Raw genomic sequence first — 20,500 nt, forward strand, 5'->3', positions numbered from 1 at the left:
TTTCACCTGTTTGCCTTCAGCCCAATAAACAAAAATGGATAGCAGAAAAAAAGCTGAAAAAAGAAAGATCTTCACGAAGACAAATAGCTGGGAAAATAAGTGCTGCACCATAGGAATGCTAATTATCAGCTTGTCATTGAGATGGGGTTTTTTACAAAATACGTGGAAAAATAAGTATTGTGTAATTGGAATTATAATCACCAGCTTATTTCAGAGTACTTCTATACAGTTTTATATGGCCATGTGCAGGGAATACATGCAGAGGACCAGATTATCCTACAAATTAATTTCTTCATCTGCAATAAAATAATGATCAGTCAAAGTTTGATTTTGGCCTTATAAATTACTAGAGTTACAGCAGCTAGAGCTGTAGCTACCATTTTCCTGTAACTACCAATTACATTTACACTACATTTAATGAATGAATTAGCGGTGAATAAAATCTGTGAAAATTAATAAATAAGCCAAAGAAAGACTGATGCAATTAATAAGAAATTACTAAATGTAAATCAACCTGGGCAATCCCATCCATTTCAGTACAATTCTTAACACTAAAGCTTTTATAGACCTAAAATTCAGAGTGTGATTCTTTGAAATATACATAACCCAACCACGGGGCAGCCTGCCAGCAGCCAGTGGAGTTATGCAAGAAAGCAAACGGGGTTTCTCATTCACTGCTTCGGCAGAGTGATCCTTGCATAATTCATGGAAAGATAAGCACAGATGTCAAAAGGGACTTACAACACACTGTGTGTTTGCCTGGCAGCTATATGGGCAAAAAATCCTACCATAATTTAAAGCCCATAACAGTCTACCATGAGCCAAAAGCTGTGTCATCTTCCAAGAAGCACTGAGCCAGATTCATGGAAAAAGAGCCCACCATTCTCATACTGTAACACACAGCATGTGTCAAAGTATATTCAAATAGAAAGCTGTGCATCATCCATAAACAAAGGCTACTCCTCTCCTGTTCACTCTATACATGTATGTGCCAACTGGCTTTTCCTCACTCAATTTTTAGCTAACTAATATACACTGCCCATATTCTATAACCAAAAATTTGGAGTCACATGGCTAAGAGCAACCAAAACCGGAGTTTTTACCGGAGCTAAACCACCCTAGCTTTCTGTGGATTTGTTTTGAAATGCAATACACTGCCAGCACAGCACTTTGATGGTCACCCTGTGACATCCTTCCACATGCTCTCAGACATTCATCCACTCTGGCAATATCTCCGTTTTCTTTCCATTTACCTACTGCATCCACTCAAACTCTTGTTTCCTAACATCCCCTCATCATATAAGCCTGCCCCTTCCTCCCATATTCCCTGCTCCCCTATTGGACTAAGCTTGTACCTCGTTAGAAAAATGTATCTACATTTGAGCTAATCAGTCAAAGCCACCAAGCTGCTTGAGCAAATCAATCTGCATTTCTACCTTTTATCTATCAACTGATTTTCCCACACTTGAAATTATTTTGTGTTCTCAAAACTCCTCTTTCTCACAGGACAGAAGAGCAGGATGTTATCAGACAGGGCAATCCTAATCATCCCATTTTCTCAGAAGAAAAGACTGGAAATCAGGATGGAAGCAAACACAAGGGTTTACCTTGCCACGTGCCATTTGCGATCCACCAGCAAATGGACATCCTCAATTCTTCGGTTGTTAGCATAGTGCAAGCGTTTAGGCAGGTGCTGTTTCAGGTAAGGCTTGAAGTGCTGGTCAGGCTTTCTACACTGAAAAATAAATGGTTACAAATAGCATGCTGTCAGTTAGCTTAAGATGCACACAAAACCTTTGGCTACAGACAAAGTTGTTAAGACAATCACTGATGATGTCTGGAAAACAAAGTGTACACCTACAGTATTTAGTCCAGTCATTTCTGTGCAGTATTTGCATACAGCCAAGGCCCAGGGAGCCATTCAAAGATATATTTGGAAAGTTTCATTTTCCTGACAGTCTTTATGAAACCATCAAACAAAATATTACATGTACTTACAGATGAATAATTTTATTCTAACTGGACCAAAGTTTAAGTTCCAGTGGAAACCTGAATGCTCAAAAATACAACTCATCTGCAGATATATTTAAAGCCATCTGGTTACAAAACTTGGGGAGTTTTGTTTTAATTTTAAACACTTTTCTTCCATTAATGGCAAGGTTAGAGTTGAAGGCTATCAAAAGCACTTTTTCAGCATCTTCAAAGTGCTAGTAAAATGTTTACCCTAAAAGATTACTTTCCAATTCTGAAGCAATGAATAAATAGACCCAATTCAGGCAGTAAAGTCCAGGAGATTCTGCCTCTGTACTGCCCAAAAAGGTTATAAAAGCTACTAGAGCAGCAAATAGCGGAAAACATGACTAACATTAATCTGTGCTCATGAAGGGCAGCATTTAACATTCTTTATTTATAATAATGGTTGGTTGATTTTCCTGTCTAAAGAGTGAGAAAAGAAAATGAATAATATCACAAATTAAGAAGTGAACAGTGAAGTATAGACAGATACCTCCCAGTCCTAAATACTTACTGTAAGGTTGGCAACAATCATTTTAGGGTCATCTGTTAAACAAAGGTAAAAGAAATAGAAAATATTAAAAATTTTCAAAAGAAAACACAAGGTTTACTTAAGCATACTTCCTAATACTTCCCTGACCTTTACTAAAAGTGCTTTGTATTTATCATAGAATCACAGAATCACTTAGGTTGGAAGAGACTTTTAAGATCAAGTCCAACCCTTAATCTAGCACTGCCAAGTCTATCACTAAGCCATGTCCACAAGTGCCCCATCTTTTAAATACCTCCAGGGATGGGGACTCCACCACTTCCCTGGGTGGCCTATTCCAGTGCTTTTTTATAAAGAAATTTTTCTTAATATCCAATCTGAACCTCCCCTGGTGCAACTGGAGGACTTCTCCTCTTGTCTTTTGTTACCTGGCAGAAGAGACTGACCCCACCTGACTACAGCCTCATTTCAGGGAGTTGGAGAGAGTGACAAGGTCTCCCCTGAACCTCCTTTTCTCCAGGATAAACACCCCCAGCTCCCTCAGCTGCTCCTCTCAGACTTGTGCTCCAGACCCTTCCCCAGCTCTGTTGCCCTTCTCTGGACAAACCCCACCCCCTCAATGTCCTTTTTTGAGTGAGGGGCCCAAACATGAACCCAAGATTTGAGGTGCGGCCTCACCAGTACCAAATACAGACAATTACAGGACCATGACAATCCCTGCCCTGGTCCTGCTGGCCACACTGTATCTGATCCAGGCCAGGATGCCTTTGGCCTTCTTGGCCACCTGGGCACACACTGGCTCATGTTCAGTCCCTGTTATCAGCATCCCCAGGTCCTTTCCCAAGGGCAGCTTTCCAGCCACTGTTCCCCAGCCTGTAGCACTGCCTGGGGTTGTTGTGACCCAAGTGCAGGACCCAGCACTTAGCCTTGTTGAACCTCACACCACGGGCCTTGGGCCATCACTCCGGACTGTCCAGATCCCTCTGCAGAATTCTCCTACCCTCCAGCAGATCAACACTCATGCCCAGCTTGGTGTTGTCTGCAAAGTGATTCAGGGTGTCCTTGATCCTCTCATTCAGATCATCAATAAAGATATTAAACAGAACTGGCCCTGATACTGAGCCTGGGGAACGCTCTGGGCCCAGCCATCCAGACAGTTTTTACCCACTGAAGGGTGTACCTGTCCAAGCCACAGGCTTTCAGTTTCTCCAAGAGAATGATGCAGGAGACAATATCAAAGACTTTACAAAAGTCCAGGTAAACATTATCCACAGAAGCAGATCACTTTGCCATAGGAGACCATGTTGGTCAAGGAGGATTTGACTTTCCCAGATCCATGCTGGATGGGCCTGATCCCCTGGCTGTCCTGCACGTGCCACGTGATGGCTTGGTGACATCTAGTTGCTTAGGTAGTGTTCTCACTGTTTTATAATCTGGGCCTTAGCTTAATACTTATTTTGTTTTCTGCAAACACATACTTTCAAAACTTTTGTCTGTTTTACTCTAAAATAAAAAATTATCCCCAAACACAATGACTTTCCTTCAAAAAATTTTGAAAGCATGCCTGAATGCAACAATGCACTCTGTTAGAAGGAGTAGCACTTTTTGGTGCAATAGATAGATAATAGATAGATAAATATCCAGCACTTTTTTGTCACTTTTAACATTTGACTGCTTCCCTAGGCTACTGGTCAGTAAGTGAAAAGCCACAGTAAAATATTCTGAATTTGTTTTTGAGTTATTAAAGGGACATGCAAGATGTAGAAAGCCTAAACCCAGTAACAGTCCATACTAACTGTGTTCTTCTGGGGGGGTGGGGGAAACATTTTTCAGCCATGAGAAGAAAAATAGGCTAAAAGAACATTTTGGGAAGTGAAAATCTCTTGTTCAAATACTATTGTTTTGGTTGTTTAAGGCATGATCTTGCTGAGCTTGAAATGGGCTCTATTGCATCTCAAAACACAAGCTGTAGGCTTTCGCATTGCAAGGGTATGTTTGCAGTATTGAGACAGTATTGTGGAACAATAAAGAATAAAGAATTTGGTAATTTGCCATTTAAGGAGGTAAACCCCAGTTCTAAAGGTAACAAACACGCTTCTTTCAAGTTCTACGTTCAAACTGCTGATTTATAAGCAATTGCAAATATTCAAACTAGGAAGCTGCACACAGAGGCCAAAAGAGGAAAACATTATTGTGGGAAACCAGTGGTATGACTCAGAGGTCACACAGGCAAGATGATCTTCTTGAAACATATTGCCATTCATTCTCTAAGGAAAACTTCTTTTTCTCAGCAATTTGGAAAGACAAAGATTGAAAGATTAAAAAAAAAAAAAACAAACAAAAAACTTCTCAGAACTGAAATTTGTTCTCAGTAGACTGTCTAGTGTAAGAATTCAGTCTCATGTTAGTCTACAAAATTTGACTAACATGTGCACTATTTTCAACAAATCTTTACAGACTCATCATATATTCCTTAAGCATAAATACCCAAATACTGATTTGTGTATGCATTTCTTTTACTACAAACATTTTTTACCAGGCAAAAAAAGTTTCTAGTAAAAAAATGCATACACAAATCAGTATTAAGGATGTTTTATTATATTCTTAAGATTTTTGCTATTATTCTGGAAGTACTTAATCTTCAAAGATGGATCTTTCTACGAAATTTGCCCTCACCCAGAGCATATCTGAAGTGTTGTGAGGGAATACTTGGCTATCCCAGCTGTCAGATCTTCCCCTCTATCAAAAGTTGTCACTCTTGGAAGCATATGGTGCAAAAAACACAGGTACCTATAGGTTATTTATGAGTTACACAGTTTGCATGGTAGCTTAATTGCTGGCAAAGCCAGGTTTGCCCTTGTACGCTGAACCAGAGCAGTCAGGGTGCTGGCACAAAGCCCTGTCCTGGTACTGCTGCCCTGGAGGCAAAGGAGGGCAGCTGGTCTGAAATTACAGTTAGTTTCACTAGAGGACTCCTGCCTGAACCCTGAGACCTGTTGTCAAAGATCAGTTAATCTCAAACACTAAGTCAGGGTAAATTTCTAAAAGCATGGTTGAAAACAGCAACAAGTTTTACTGACAACACTGGCCCTGGATGCATGTGCTAATCTTCCTTATATCCTTCAACATCTCCAGTCTGTTGTTATTTAGCAACCCACATGACTTCTCACCTGAGCCAAAAGTATGATAAAACTACTGAATTCAAAGTTAACAAGTCACTGGTTTCCTGTTAGGTCATAAAATGTACCACATAAGGGTTTCTTTACATCCAAGTTGTGCAGTGCTGAGACTGTCCAAATACAGTTTTTGTTGACAGAGGAGAAAAGTGCATGAATAAATTTACAATGAAACATAAGCTGGCATGTGAAACTGGCTTGGAGATTCCATTCCTCCATGATATAAAAAAGTGGTGTTTAATCCAGAACATTTAAGCCCTCCCCTAAACAGTTCTACCACTATGGGGTCTGTGAAGCACAAACTGGAAAGGGAGCAAGCAGCTGTCTTCAGTGGGATTCCCTCTGAAATTCCTGCCAACACCCTGCAAATTTACACTCTTTGGACAGCATAATTTCAAGGAAGGGATAGAGTCTAGATCTCTGGATATAAAAGGTACAATTAAATTAACTTACACTTTAGGTTATTGCTAGACCTAGGGCGAATTCGCCCTAAAGATCCAGGCAGCAAAATTATATCATCCACATTAGTCAGATAGTTGCTTAAAAATTCAGTTCTTTCACAAGTCGTGTCTTCCATCCCTGCAGAAAGAAAATTCAAAATTAATCCACCCTAAAAATAAACACATTTTCCAGAACAGCAAAAAAGGAGATCCCAAACACCCTATGTATTATTTCTTTTGGATGACTCATTTTGCCCTTTACAGCCATCTAATTCCAACATAATACACTGGTAGGATTCAAACTAGGAGTGTCTATGCAAGAGAAATAACAGTCTAGGCATCACAGAACAGTCACCACTATGTGACATATAACATGTGTGCACTGACTCAACTCCAAATTAAACTCATAGAAAAATCAAAGTCTGTTTCTAGTTTCATGTACTACTTTGGGGATTATTTCTTTTCAAACAAATGATTTTAAGAGGAATAGCACACAAAATGTGCTATTGTCTGTTGGTGGTCTGTTCTAAGGCAGCCGCAGATAAACAATTTTCTCTCATAGATATTTGTGGTGGGGAGGAATGTACTGCCAGCCACAGGAGGCTCTCAGCACAAAACTGCCAGCCCTGGAAATCCTTCCTGACCCTTACCCTCCTCTACCCACATCCAGAAACAAGGCATATGCCATATTATTGTTAAGGCAGCAGTTCATGTGAGACTGTCAGGAATAAAGACCTAAAAAGAAGAGGACCTTTGGTGGCATTGCTAAAAAATTATGCAAACCCAGATTTTTGTTCAATAAAACTTTCTTTTTATCTTTGCTAATATTTACTATTTCCTATATTGCAAAGTTTATTCGAATGTTTGAAGGAATAAGACCTACCAAATAATATCTGTGCTTCTAGGTGACTACATCTGACCACAAAATATCTTTTACCTCCTTCCTCCATTATTTTGATTACTTTTCCATCTAAGTGGGCACAGTCTTATATTCCATAGATATAAGAAAGATATTCCAGTCTTTCTTCTAATAGGATGACGTACTAATTGCCATGGAAATGCCTGAATCTAAAGTCCTATTCTTCTCATGTACAGGAAGATAAGGCTATTAAATTTTTTATTTAATGAAAACTGACAGGAAGGTTATTCTAGGCAAATTATAGCACTCCGATATAGGCAAGAAGAGCTACATTGGATGTGGCATCAAAAACACCAAGATTTGAAAAGCTCTGAGTAAAGAAGTAAACATCCAGATCACTATGAAAGAGTTATGAAAGAGAAATATCCCTCCATGACAATTAACAGGTGAGCTGAGTGGTCAGTCCACACCAAATGGCTTTTTTTGGAAGAGTTAAACTACCAGAAAAAAAAATCAGCTCAAAAATATCTTAAATGGAACTTTGATTTAGGTTACCTATTATATTTACAGCTACATTGCTTAAGCATTTATCTTCTGATAAATATTGTGGTATAAAATTTACCATGATCACCAACAAATATAACATTGACACATCGATGTAGTTTCAACTGTTTCAGTCCATCCATTAGTTGTCCTACTGTCTTGTCAATCTCTCTCAGGGGATTCACCATCATCTGTATAAATATTCAGAAGAAAAAAAATTCTGTCATTGCAATGTTTCTACTTCTACAAATGGGGGTCCTTTAGCAAAACTCTGATGGGAAAATCATCCAGGTCAAGATGCAAAGCCTTGGCTGAGCTGTTACTCCTACAATTATTATACCATTTCCTTTTCCATATCCACACCATGATTTCATTGTGAGACAGCCTTGCTGAGATGCTGACACAAGACAGCAAAAGGTCTTTATGGCTGGTCCCAGACCTCCCATGAACATGTGTACAGTTGGTAAAACAATGTGTAGAGAGTAGAAAAAGACATGTGACTTTGAGGTTCATTTTGTTTCTTATAGATAGAAAACAGTGCTTTTAAAAGAAAACAGTATTTCATGTGAATGGTTTAGTCAAAAAATGAGTGTGAAATGAAGCTTTAGACTTGGAATTCACATGTCAAAGCAGTTAATGAAATTGACTTCAAAGGACATCTGACACCAGGATGACAAGATGCACGTCACTTGAGTAGCACATGAGGCTCAGAGTGAGTGTTCTTCAGCTTCAAAGCCAAGAGTTTCCTACAGCTCAAATGACAGTTCTGGCAAAACTGCCAGCAGGCCCCAGAGGATACAGATACTGTACTGTGATTTCTTCATTAAAGTTTCTTTTTCATTAAAAAAAAAATAAACAAACCAAAACAGAACGCAAAAAAACCAAAAACTGAAAAAAAGCAAGACACAGGACTATGTTTTCAGCCTTAAGAAATGAAACACATTTTATCAGATGGCACAGAGAGAAGAAAAGTAAGATTTTATGCAGAAGACGGTTTTGAGAAGAAAACATTTGTTGTCACTATATGGCAACTTCCTCACTTGTCTGTTTAATTGGCTGATTCAAGTAGCCACAATAAAAAACCCTTCCAATGACAAAAAGAATGATAAATTCTGGATGAGAAAAAAATAGATTTCGGTAGAATTTTCTAAAATAAACACTATGTTAGTGTGACCCAGAAAGAGATGGTTCAGAAATTCTCCCTCTGCCTGAGTCATTAAGGGATAGATGTTAAATGAGTCTGCTAGGTTATGAGACAGGAAATGTCAACTCCCATGTGGCACCATAAATAAGAGAGAAGAGACTTACAGGAGAAGGAATCATGGTGGGGAAGAGGAGGAACAATTTCTGCAAATTACGGAAGTGGTTCAGACAAAGGGTGAAATTTTGACATAATTTAATTAAGGAAAGCCTAAGTAGTCATTTAAGTCAAAACTTTGAAACCTGCAAGTTCAGAAAAAAAAAAATAATTATCCATTTCAGCATTCTTTCACTCTCCAATACAAAGAGCTTCTTCTACAAATGGGAATTCCATTTTTATGAAGTCCACTTATGTTGTCCATATAAGTCCATATTATATATATGTCAATCATATAAAGAAATACAGCTTTTACCCAGAATCCAAAACATATTCAAGGAAGTTGGAAATACAGAGAAATTTCCTTTTAATGTTTACTTTTGTCAGCAAGGTTGAGTCTTCTTTTTAGAAATAATAGTGATGATAAAGAGCAACAATTCAAGGATTTAAAGAGATAGTTCTGTTTAGCTGCCCTCTTCAGCAATCTGACCTCCTCTTACAGTTCCTCCCAGATGTAACTTTCAAAAATTTACTGACAAACAAATAAATCTATTGCATAAACCTTTCTTCACCTATTATCAAGACTTTGAAAGACTGTACAGAACCACTTTAGCTTTCAAGATACATGGATTTCTAGGATGGTGCTACAATAAGGAGTTTTGTAGCATTGTGAAAGTGCTGGGTGTGGTACCTGAAAAAAAAACCAGCTGGATTCTCTCACAAGTTTTCTCACAGAGGAAGTCTTATTAGAAGGAAGGAAGAAAGAATCTTACTTTTAATTTTTATTAATAATTGGTAGAATCCATCTTGTACTGCATTTCATTGCTGTCAAACAGCATCAAAAGATTAACTTGCAGATATGATGGCAACTATGACATAATAGTAACAGTAATAGCAGGGGTTTTTTTCTGAAATAATGGTGTCAAATTTTCACAGCTGACTTACAAGGAAACGTTCTTTTGGGGTAAGTTTGGGTGACCTTTTCATTCAGTGAAAGAAAGGCAAAAAAAAAAGCAGCGTATGTTCACATCACCAGGAATATTATTTCTACTCTATTTCATGTCAGAAGGGTATCGCTTGGAATGGCAAATTAGTGAGTAATAGCAATATAATCCATAGTAGTTATTATTGTTCCTCTCAAATAAGTTTTAAAATGTTAAAAGTTCTCTGGAAAATTCCTGGGGTTCTATACGTGATTTTTTTTGCATGTCCCTGTCTGCCATGTTTTCATGCTGAAATTGTGTCTCAAAATAACTCTTTAAAGTTGAATTGTGCAACAAGTCAAAAAACATTCCCACAAAAAATCTCTTGAGAAGAATGCTTACATCCTCCATAGGATACTGTGGAGTGTAAAGGCTTTTGTTTATAGCTTAAAGGAGAAATACATAGATTGTTAATGCCAGGTGGACAGAGAGTACACTGAGGAATACTCCTTTCATCCACTTGCACTTTTTCCTAATAAAGCAATTTCTATTTGATGTTTTTCTTGTGAAAACAGACTTACACACCACCTCTTGCAAATACACCATTCAGAAATCCTGCAAGAAAATTTCCTTATCCTCCAAAGTCACAAAATGACTTTAAAATATGTATTTTAAAAACAAATGTTATTTTCCTTTTAGATTAGTCACATTTTCAGGGTATTTCCACAACCATGATGACTAGACACAAAACCTCAAATAATCACCATGCTCCCATGAGCTGGGAGTTACAGAGACTGCAACATATTGCAGAACTTGTAATAGTTCAGAAGGTTTACCAGCAGTGGTAGAGTCTTCCCAGAGATTTTTCTGACATTACCTCCAGCTGATGGCTGGATTTTAAAAAACAAAGATATTATAAAGATAACTTTCCCTAATGCAAACAGTCTGAAACAAGAAAAAGCCAGCCCCTAGAAGGCTTGGTCTGGTTTGGCTGCTCTCCTTTGGGTCCTTCAGCAAAATTTATAAAAGTTTTGGCTGCAAAATCCCAACCTGAAGCATGGAGTGAACTCCCAAATTGAAAAAAATAAAGACAGTGTAGCGCCTAAAAAGTGGCACTTCCATCATAAATTTTTGGAACTTACTTTCTTCCGACGAGTTTCCGTAGAATATTGATCCACTCTATGTACTTTTCTTCTTTTCTTTGGAGCTGCAACTGGTCTTTCCTGTCTCCTCTTAGGAGGAAGCTTTCTCTTAGGTCTCTTAGGCGGAGTAAGAGGGAAGCCATAACTACTCTCCTGTACTGGCAGGGAGAGATGTCTGGACTCAGAAAAAAAGCCTGTCTCAACTCACATCAGATAGTAAAGCTACCTATGCCAGATAATCCTGAAGCATAAATGCTATGGCCTTATCAAATATTTAGGCTTTTGGACAATTTAGGATCTACCCCTTTTTAAGGAGGAATTCACCAAATTGTACTGAAAGCGGAACAGCAGTTACAAGAGCAGACAGCATAAAAGCAAATTAAACTGGTGCTTCTAAAGATAGGTGGGGCTTCTGTGTTTGAAAAGACATAGTTATATAGGGGGTATTAGTTATCAAATATTAATCCATTAATATTACTGAGATTTAAGTTAATTTCAATTACAGCAGAATTCACTCATACAACTTAATGAGTGTCCAGGGTAGAGTACTGGTGGAAATGCAACATCTCACTTGAACAACAGTTCAGGTGTGAGTATTAGAGGCTGTCCAGTCTCAGTGACTTCTGCAAGGTTTCCCACATTAATGTTTTGGCTGAATTAGTGAAATCAAATACCCTCATCCATAGCACTAGCAGGTACCACTGTTGTGTGCCACACCCTGCACCTCACTGAAATCACCAGAACCCCATTTGCCACTATTTGGGGTCTGCAGATCAGTTACGCAGGTGAGACTCAGTTAACACGGAGCTTCAAATTAGCTGGGTGGGGGACATTAGTGGCACTGCATGAGAGATCTGTGCTGCTACCTGCCTTATTACCACCTTTATAGCAATTTTGAGAATTTAGCTTCCTAACAGCTTCAGAGTGGCATCTCATTGGGTAATGGTATTGTTCCTAAACGCACAACGACCTAGGATAGACTAATGGAAGGAAAAATAAAAAATGTAGAAGGAAAAAAACCCTAAGATCTCGCTAAAATAAACTACTCTCCCATTAATCAGCTTGCTTGTAATTTCAAACTGTCCCACTCCTGCTGACTGTCACACAACTCACAAGCTCCTGGCACTGTTCGAGATGACATGAGAAGAGCTGACAGGTGACACCTACCAGGAGATAAACCACAATCTGCAATGGAGCACACTGAGTGGGCTGGGGGAGAGTTGGAGATTTATGATGGTAATTAAGTTCTATGTACTTAGGCAGCTTCTCCCAGTTGTTGAGTTACAGAGCTCCATAAACAAGGAAGGGGAAGAAGGGGATGTTACCATCTGCCATGCTGTTTCATTGCTTCCAACGCAAGCAGCTGGAAAGGAGATTCTAGTCCAGTCTCATTCGTCTTTCTCCAGAAAGGCATTTTAATAAAAGCAGCACCAGAGTTTTCTGTTTCTAAACGCTTCAAGCTTTGTGCAGTCCTGATGAGAGGAGCGGCAGGGAAAGGAGGACTCTCATTTCACTGTCTGTGAATCGCTCAGACAGAGCTCCACAATGCCAGAAACGCGCGAGCGCGGGAGACCGCGGTCTGAACACTGAGGTGACTGTCTCAAGGCAGTGTGTTAGAGGAGCAGCAGAAATGGCTTAGCACTGCCAGATTTTGATGTATTTCAGAGCTCTTATGGTAGTATATTTCTAGAATATTTTATGTAAAAAAAAAAAAGTTAGGTAGGAAAAAAATGAAAAAAGCCAAGTTCTTATTAACCAGCCAATTCTTAGTCTTGCTTGAGAAGAGTCAGAACAGAGTTATGGAGGAGGGAACCGAATCCCTCCCCGCTTACAGAAGGAAACTGTAACATCACAAGGGTAACCAGCCAGCCAAAGCTTTGCTTCTTGACCTGGATGGACCAACCTACCAGAGTTCAACTGCAGAAGCACAGAGGGAAAGAAAAAAAAAAGGCAGAAGTAAATCAAAAGCAAGCATATTTTATAACTCCCACAACTGCTCCTGGAAACATAATATAACCCACTGAAATACCTCCTAAAACGTTTTTAAAGAAAAAAAACCAAACCATAAAACACCCCCACCCCAAAGCAAAAAAACCCACCAGACCCCAAAACCTAGACAACCAACCCATTTACACTGAAATTCATGTTAGTGGATATGCAAAGTTACACTTGTGGAGACTAGCTACAATATAAAAAACACTGGCAATTCACCAATAAATTTTAAGTCTGTCTAAGTCCCTTTGTTTCTTGCTTCAAGACACTGCACATAGGCTGCTGTGCATGTCCTGAGAAGATCTAAGAGCCACCTGGATGCCATTAAACCTCTAAGTGATACATTTAAAATAAATTTAGAACATTATTTGGTATAATAAGCTTACATAAAAATTCCCTTCATTCTAATAAAGATTTGGAGGTTTTCAAGGCAAATAACTATTCCTCAAACTACTAACTGCAGTAAGAAAAATCAGCATGAAATATTCACTCTTCAAAAGAAGAAATAAGAAGCCCATTGCAAATATAACACAGAGTTGTTACAAGCTTGTTTTCAAACTTTATTGTTTGGTTGATCTGCCTTTGCACGAAGAAAAATGGTCAGTAATACTCCAAATGTCTAACTGCTGCCAGAAATATACAAGAAAAAATTATTTCACAGGGAAGTCATGCTCTTGATATCATGGAATTAGCTAGAGGGAATCCTTTTGAGGACTTTCTTCCAGATGATGTAAATTTCATAGCTTCTAAATACTGAAACCAGTGTTAAGAGAAACAATATAAAATACTTCCTCTAGCTCTTCTATCCCGAAACCAGGCCCCTAGCAAACCTCAGCATCTGTGTACTTACACAGCTGTACTCATTTACTTAAGTTTCCATTCACAAAGTCTGGTCCACTGTTTGAACTGCAAACCCATACATGCTCTTCTGCTAACTCATCTGTTCTCAATTTGCTGAAATCAATTTCATGGTCTTCTTGTGTTTAATACAAATGATATGAAACTATCTATTTGCAAAACTCTCATAAGCTATTAATTCACACTTACTAAGAGCTGAAGTTTTGCTTTGCAATTAGAGATCAACCTTAAGATAATGATCCACAAGAACCCCCCTACAGGAAGAGCCTTTGGCGGCTTTTTGCTTTTATAATGACTTTTCCTCTCATGAACACTTTGCTTCACTTTTTACACTCCTATAATTAACCTGAAACTAGACTGCCACATTGGATGCTAGGCAGATTTGTTAAACACCACAATTGAAAGAACTTTTTCAATGCCATCATCTTAATATTCCCCATTTAAGTCCATGGAAAAAGCTCCATAATTCTGTTCAGGTATCCAGATAAATAAAATTAAAGTCTTCAATCATAAGGCACGTATAGTAATCGTAACATTTTACTAAGAGGAGCTATAAAGCACTATTAAGAACTACATCATCAAATCAGAGACCTCTCATTACCAGCACCTTGCCTGACTGAATCAGACAACTCCTGAGCCAAATGACAACATGGACATATATCCATATCTGTCAATTTAGCAAGCGTTGGCAGATCTTAACCTCTGCTTATCGAGAAAAAGGGCTGCTTCTCTCCATCCAACATGGTGCTTCAGTGCTGATTTGGAATAATTCCTCACACCCACTGCTCCAGGACCATGGCTCAAACTGCTCCAACAGGGCTGCTACCCACAGCAACTTCATAACCTCTGCAAACTGTTTAAACAGCTCAAATAACTCAACTATACTACAAAATATTAATGCTGCTTCTCTTTGCTCTCTTCTACTGTCAAGAACAGCCACCAGATGTACACCAAACAAATAAGAAGCTACTGCTGGGTACCTGGCTGCTCAAGGAAATTGGCATTGCCTTCTGGGAGTAGGCATCTGATACACTCCTCACTTTTTGAAGATTGCACACATTTGTTTACCCTTTGACAATCTTACATACAAACTCCTGCAGTCTTGTGATGGGAATCTGCAGGCAAGCATTTGCACTGAAACTAGGGGACCTTTGCAAGATGTCAGACATCACTGGAAATGCCAGATCCCAGCCACTCAAAGCAGGATATTTGGGTAGAGCATTCACCTTCCCCACATATCCCAGACAAGCGCATTACCTCTAAGTTCTTGCCACCTGGACAGTGTTGTCAGGGGAAACAATACCCATAAGTTTCAGCCGGCTACACAAAGTCAAACAAGGGGTTAAACAACTGCAGCATGTTGCACATAATTTTTCATTAAAATGCCTTATAGTGCTTTAAAAGTTTTTCCAAGCTCAACAGTATGGTCCTGAGGGAACATTATTGGAAAAGCTTTCTGAACCCCTGTGGGGCCTATATGAAACTGGAACTAGCAGCTTTTTACATTTCCTGACAGACTGGAATTATTACTTTGGCTACTGCTGGCTCTCAGCTTTAAAGAAAGCTTTTTTCTTCTCTACATTTTATCTCAATATTTTCTGTATTATACTTTAGTTACTTTTCAGAAGCATAAACTGTTAGAGGAAGGTTAAATTATGTTGTTGCACACAAATATACTCTTGTCTTCACCAAATAAATATTTCCATTTGCATTATCATATCACACCAAGAAATATCCTCCTGAAAGGCACAGGCAGTTCCTTCTCCCAGAAGTGAATTTCACATGATAAATCCTTTAGAAGACAACTTTGTTTTCTCTAGCAGAGGGGAAGCATACTGCAGAAACAGGTGAAAACAAAGTTGCTAAAAATGTTACTCCTGAGCAGCATCAATATTTTGGGGAAAAAAACCAAGTATTAGAGACACCTGCTTTTTCTGTAGAAAAAAAATCTGTGCTAACCTCTGAGTTGAAAGGACCATATCTGTGGCCAGCAGCATCTGGTTGCTCAGAGTAGAAGGCATAAACATATGGCCTGAAAGAAAGAAAGGTCTTGTTCAGGTTAGCTTTCCTTTGACAACACCACAAAAACACAGGCTAGCCAGATCAAGTCAAATCCAGTCAGCTTTCCAATGAGACTTAGCTCTATGGAAAAACAACTGTTTCTCAGTCATAGAATCCTATAATTATTTAGCAGTTCTCTGTTTCCATGGCATGATTAGTTGTTTTGCAGCTCTATTAAACCCAAGAACACATGCAAGGGGGCGCATGGGCTACCATCTGAGGACACAAGCTCATTCTAAATCTCGTAGGAGGAATCCCAACAGGAGCTTGCCTGAGCCTTGCAGCAGCATGTGGGGACTTGTGTAGTAAAACCCACTCATAATTAAAATCTGGACATTTTCCTAGAGCTCAGTGTCCAGTTCTACAACTGCCATTGCCTGTAAGGTTGTTAAACCATATTAGGCTCAGTAGGATAAGAACAATGCAAGTTAATCCATGTAATTACATGCTTCTTGATAAGAAATAAATTCATATAATACATTTATTTGGAAGAATCTGATGCTGACGGTTAAAAGCTGATATGAAAAAAACCCCAAAAACCCAAACCAACAAACCAAAAAAACCCCAATTCCCAAAGAACTCACACTAAACACAAAACCAAACAAATCCTTAAATCAGTGATGGCTTGCAGCAGACAAAAATAAATTTCAGAAATTAATTTTTGCTTGCTCTTCCAGCTACTTATAAAGAGAAGACAAACTAGCAGTTATCCAACAGCAGATAACAAGTGAATTACCTTTCATTGTCTGGAAGGGTTAACCACTGAAGTATTGTTAATATTCTGCGCTCATGGGGGATGACACTGGACCACAAAATACAAAGACATACCACGTTATCATAGAATACAAAAAAGCATCAACAAAATGCTTGCTATGAACTGAATTTAATATTAATACAATTTATCATAATAGCATAATTTGCTTTTAGCATGCTGTATGTTCTTTATTTGGAAACAGAATCACATCAGACCTCCTGAATGTCTACATACTCCAAATGAATGATTAAAAGTTCACAAATATAGTCAGAACTCAAAGCAATAAATCTACCTCTTCTAAGGAGGAGTGAATAAAAGAGCCATTCTGGTGGCTTTAACCCAGATGAACCTTTTTGTATGCTACCATTGGATAGCTGGCATGGGTAAAATCAGTATTGTATTGCTCACATCAATACAAGTTTAAAAAACATCCTGCTCTGGTAATACTCCTTTTCCCTGTTTCCAGGCACTGGAAAGATTTCATTGCCTTAGCAGTAGCCACTGAGGGCTGGGCTGATGTGAATCAGAAGAGAGCCATCTGAAACACCAGGCCAGCAGCACAGGACTTGAACCCTGACAGCTTCTCACTCTGCAGAACAGGCCCATTTGACTTTCCTGCTTGTACAGTGGTTGCCATTCTCAACTGGCTGCTGAGGTCAAGGCCATGCTATGAGAATTACTAACCCCAGAAACTGTTTAAGTTCCAAATATCTCATCTGAGGAAAGCTCTGCAGGCCAGTGACCACACAGTCATTTTAATACAATGGCACAGTCAGTCCAGAATCCACTAGCTCAATAGCAGAATCCCAAGGCAGGAATCAGACACCACCATCAGTCACCATAATGAACTGAATTCAGCACTCTTTGGAGACCTCTGGCAGAGAAATAGAAATGGCAGCAGCCAATTTGCAATATTTGCAAATACTTTTGTTTTTAATGCCTTGTAGACAAACAGTAGTCCTCAGTCTCCAACTACACAGAGAACTTTGAGTTGTAAAAAACCATAAAAATGAGAATTTATACTAAAATTTGCAAATAAGACAAAATTTTAAACTGGAAAAATAATTTTGGATACTGTCCAACTTTTATTATTTTATTACTTGTGCAATATAAAAAAAAAGAAAATCCACTAGTTCAATTAACTCATTTCTGACTAAAATATTTTGAAAATTCTGTTTTCCTAATAAAGTCTGCCTGAAAATTCTCCCAAAAATATCCTGTGTACCAGATGAAGTAATACAGGTATAAGACATATACATTTCATTCATACCTAACTGGCTGCCTCATTCCCTTAGTAGTACCATTCATAAAACCTTTCCTTTTTACATTTTGTATCCCCAAGCATGCATTGGCCAGGGTGTTTATGTAGACTATGTAGCTATAGTTTAGTCTGTAGAGCAGCAGAGTGGAGCTCTGTCAGATTTCATCTTGCAAGCCTAAACCTGTCATCAACTCGTGGTGTGTTTTATGATTCCCTCCATGTGCTTTATTATATTTAGAACAGTAAACCGTATTAGTTCTAAAGAAATCACAAAAGAAAAATAGTAAAATCCCCTTATTACTTCAGTCTTGTAGCTTAAACATTTTCTTTGCTCCTGCAATCCTGCCAGAAGCTGTAACAGAAAGACTGATCTACATGAATTCCTCAAAAATTATCAAAAATCATTAATTTTTGGTTGTAAAGATACATTTTAGTGGGAACAAGGGAAAATAAGTTGAAATAATTAAACAAGAGAACAAACAGCAGAGATCCTCAAGGCTGTCTCTTAGGAAAGGGAAATTGGGTATCTTGCTCAAAGGACAGACTGTATGGTAAAATTAATGAATCAGACCTTTAAGGAAATTAGACTGGTGATGTCAATTAACATAAGAGGACAATAAAAGGACACTCAGAGGACTAAGAAACATTGCTAGCAATACTAAGGAAGCAAAAAACCACACTTTGAAATGACAGTAATTTTTCACATAGGCACACATCTTCAGGCAACTGAAGATAAAGTCAGTGCATGAATCTAAAGCAGGAAACTGTAGCATCAGCTTTAGTTATCAGAAACATTGCACAAATGAAACAATAGAGAGTTACAGGTAGTTTCCAACCTACCGAATGATTGGAGAAAGGAAAACAACTTAATAAAAACTTATATTGAATTAATTCTGAATCATTACTTAAAAACCTCCAGAAAGCAGAAGGTACTTACATAGACCAGAAGAACGTGCCAGCTTTCACCCCTTGCTTAGCTGCAGTAATCCAAATCTAATGAGGAAAATATAAGAGGATTAGAATGTGTTCAGATCTCTAATGACTCTCTGAAATCAAAAGAAAATGTTTTCAGGACACATTCTTCTACCCTGAGCCTAGAATGAAAATTGCAGTTTTCAGCCTCGGCCCTAATTTGAAAACGAGGAGCGACAAGCCTATGTAAACTCTGTAGCAGTGGGTCAGCTGCTGGGCTGTAGACTTTCACCCCTAAATCTCTACGTTATTTTAATTAAAAGCACTAAGTTTCATGGCCAGGAATTCCTCCAGTATTTAATTTCATTTTCAAAACCCAGCCACTACTCACCTGACCCTTTTAGCGTTCAGGTTTTGGAGGATACTCAGTTAGAAAGGAGCATACCTCAACACTAATCAGTGACTGCATAAATGTCCCTCTTTTCAGTATCCTACAATCAGTAGCCATCAGTAGAAGATGTGTTAGGAGAGAGCACAGAAAAAAGGCCACAGAGAGAGACACAGAGGTGCTAAGACTGCAGGGAGGGACACCTGCCTACACAGATGTTTAAGAACTTCTTGAGCTCACCCGATGGAGTGATCGATGGGAATGACTGAAAAATCTCCATGAAATTTTCAAACCCTCTTTTTCAATCCTTCAAGTCCCTTGTATTTTTTCTATCTATAAAACACTTTGCAGCAGAAAGTTTGCAATGTAGTCACACACTCTGTATTTTTAATACTGCTTGGTTTGAAACCTGCTGTTTTTCAGTGGGGTTAGGATACCATTGTCATACTTCAAAACAGGTTATTAATACTTCTTCCTCCCACTTCTATACAACATTCATGATATTCCCCTCTATTCACTCCTTTTCAAGAACAGGTTTGTTTGATCTTTGTCTAATGAAAGCTACACCATACTTCTGGTTGTCCTTACCACCCTCTTTCTCTCTTCTATCCTATGACTACACAAGGCAAGGGAATGAGAATGTTGGAAAATCGGAAAGGTTCAAAATCAAGGAAAGTAAACAATGTTTGCAGCTCCACAGAACTAAATTTCTCTTGCAAGGAACTGTCCAAATTATCTTGAAACTCTTCAGAAGTGTCACTGTGTATAGAGCTAAATTATTTCCTCCCATTATTTATGCATAGTGCAATGTATACACATAATGAAATATTAGGACAAAATGTAGCTCACTTACGTAATAATTGCAGGTTTTTGTTTACTTTAAATCAACTCTTTAAAAATACAAAGTCCCAGTACCTTGCTCAAACAGGCACTTATAAACTGCCATCTGGACATGCATCATTCAAATGTCGTGGCTGAATTATTCACACATCAGTCTTAATTGAAATTGATTTGGCACAGGAATGAAAGATTGTTTGTACAATGAGGTTATAGTTAACAGCAATTAGATTTGAATATTGTAATGTTATTTATGGGAAAATTGGTCATATTGCATTTCCATTGCCCTGGACACAACCTTTACTTCTCACCTTCTACTCCACCAAATTTGACTGGAGTCAGTGCAATTAAATTAAAATTACAGCTATAAAAGCTCATTTGTTTTCATTTTATTCTAACTTTTTAATAATGCTAGAAACTGCTTTCCCAGTGAAAATCACATCCAGAGTAACGCTATAGAATGGATGTTTTACTAAATATATGCAGCAAGATCAGGAGTAGAATAGCCATGGGTTTGGAGCCCACTCTTTGTTTTCAGGTGCTTCTCCTGAAGA

General features: G+C 38.4%; 1 protein-coding gene across 8 annotated transcripts in view; it reads right to left on the bottom strand.

The window, feature by feature from the left end:
- Positions 1-20,500, bottom strand: part of ENPP2 (ectonucleotide pyrophosphatase/phosphodiesterase 2) — a 71,790-nt gene that overhangs the window by 14,987 nt on the left and 36,303 nt on the right. For all 8 annotated transcript variants that reach the window (XM_064395551.1, XM_064395543.1, XM_064395599.1 and 5 more), the window contains exons 9-15: positions 18,747-18,802; positions 16,531-16,596; positions 15,693-15,765; positions 7,601-7,712; positions 6,133-6,258; positions 2,528-2,559; positions 1,608-1,735 (exon numbers count right to left, since the gene is read on the bottom strand). In XM_064395551.1, coding sequence (XP_064251621.1) covers positions 1,608-1,735; positions 2,528-2,559; positions 6,133-6,258; positions 7,601-7,712; positions 15,693-15,765; positions 16,531-16,596; positions 18,747-18,802 — 593 coding nt within the window. The remainder of the gene's footprint in view (positions 1-1,607; positions 1,736-2,527; positions 2,560-6,132; positions 6,259-7,600; positions 7,713-15,692; positions 15,766-16,530; positions 16,597-18,746; positions 18,803-20,500) is intronic.

The sequence above is a fragment of the Passer domesticus genome, chromosome 1, assembly GCF_036417665.1.
Source record: "Passer domesticus isolate bPasDom1 chromosome 1, bPasDom1.hap1, whole genome shotgun sequence".
NCBI classification, from domain to species: domain Eukaryota; kingdom Metazoa; phylum Chordata; class Aves; order Passeriformes; family Passeridae; genus Passer; species Passer domesticus.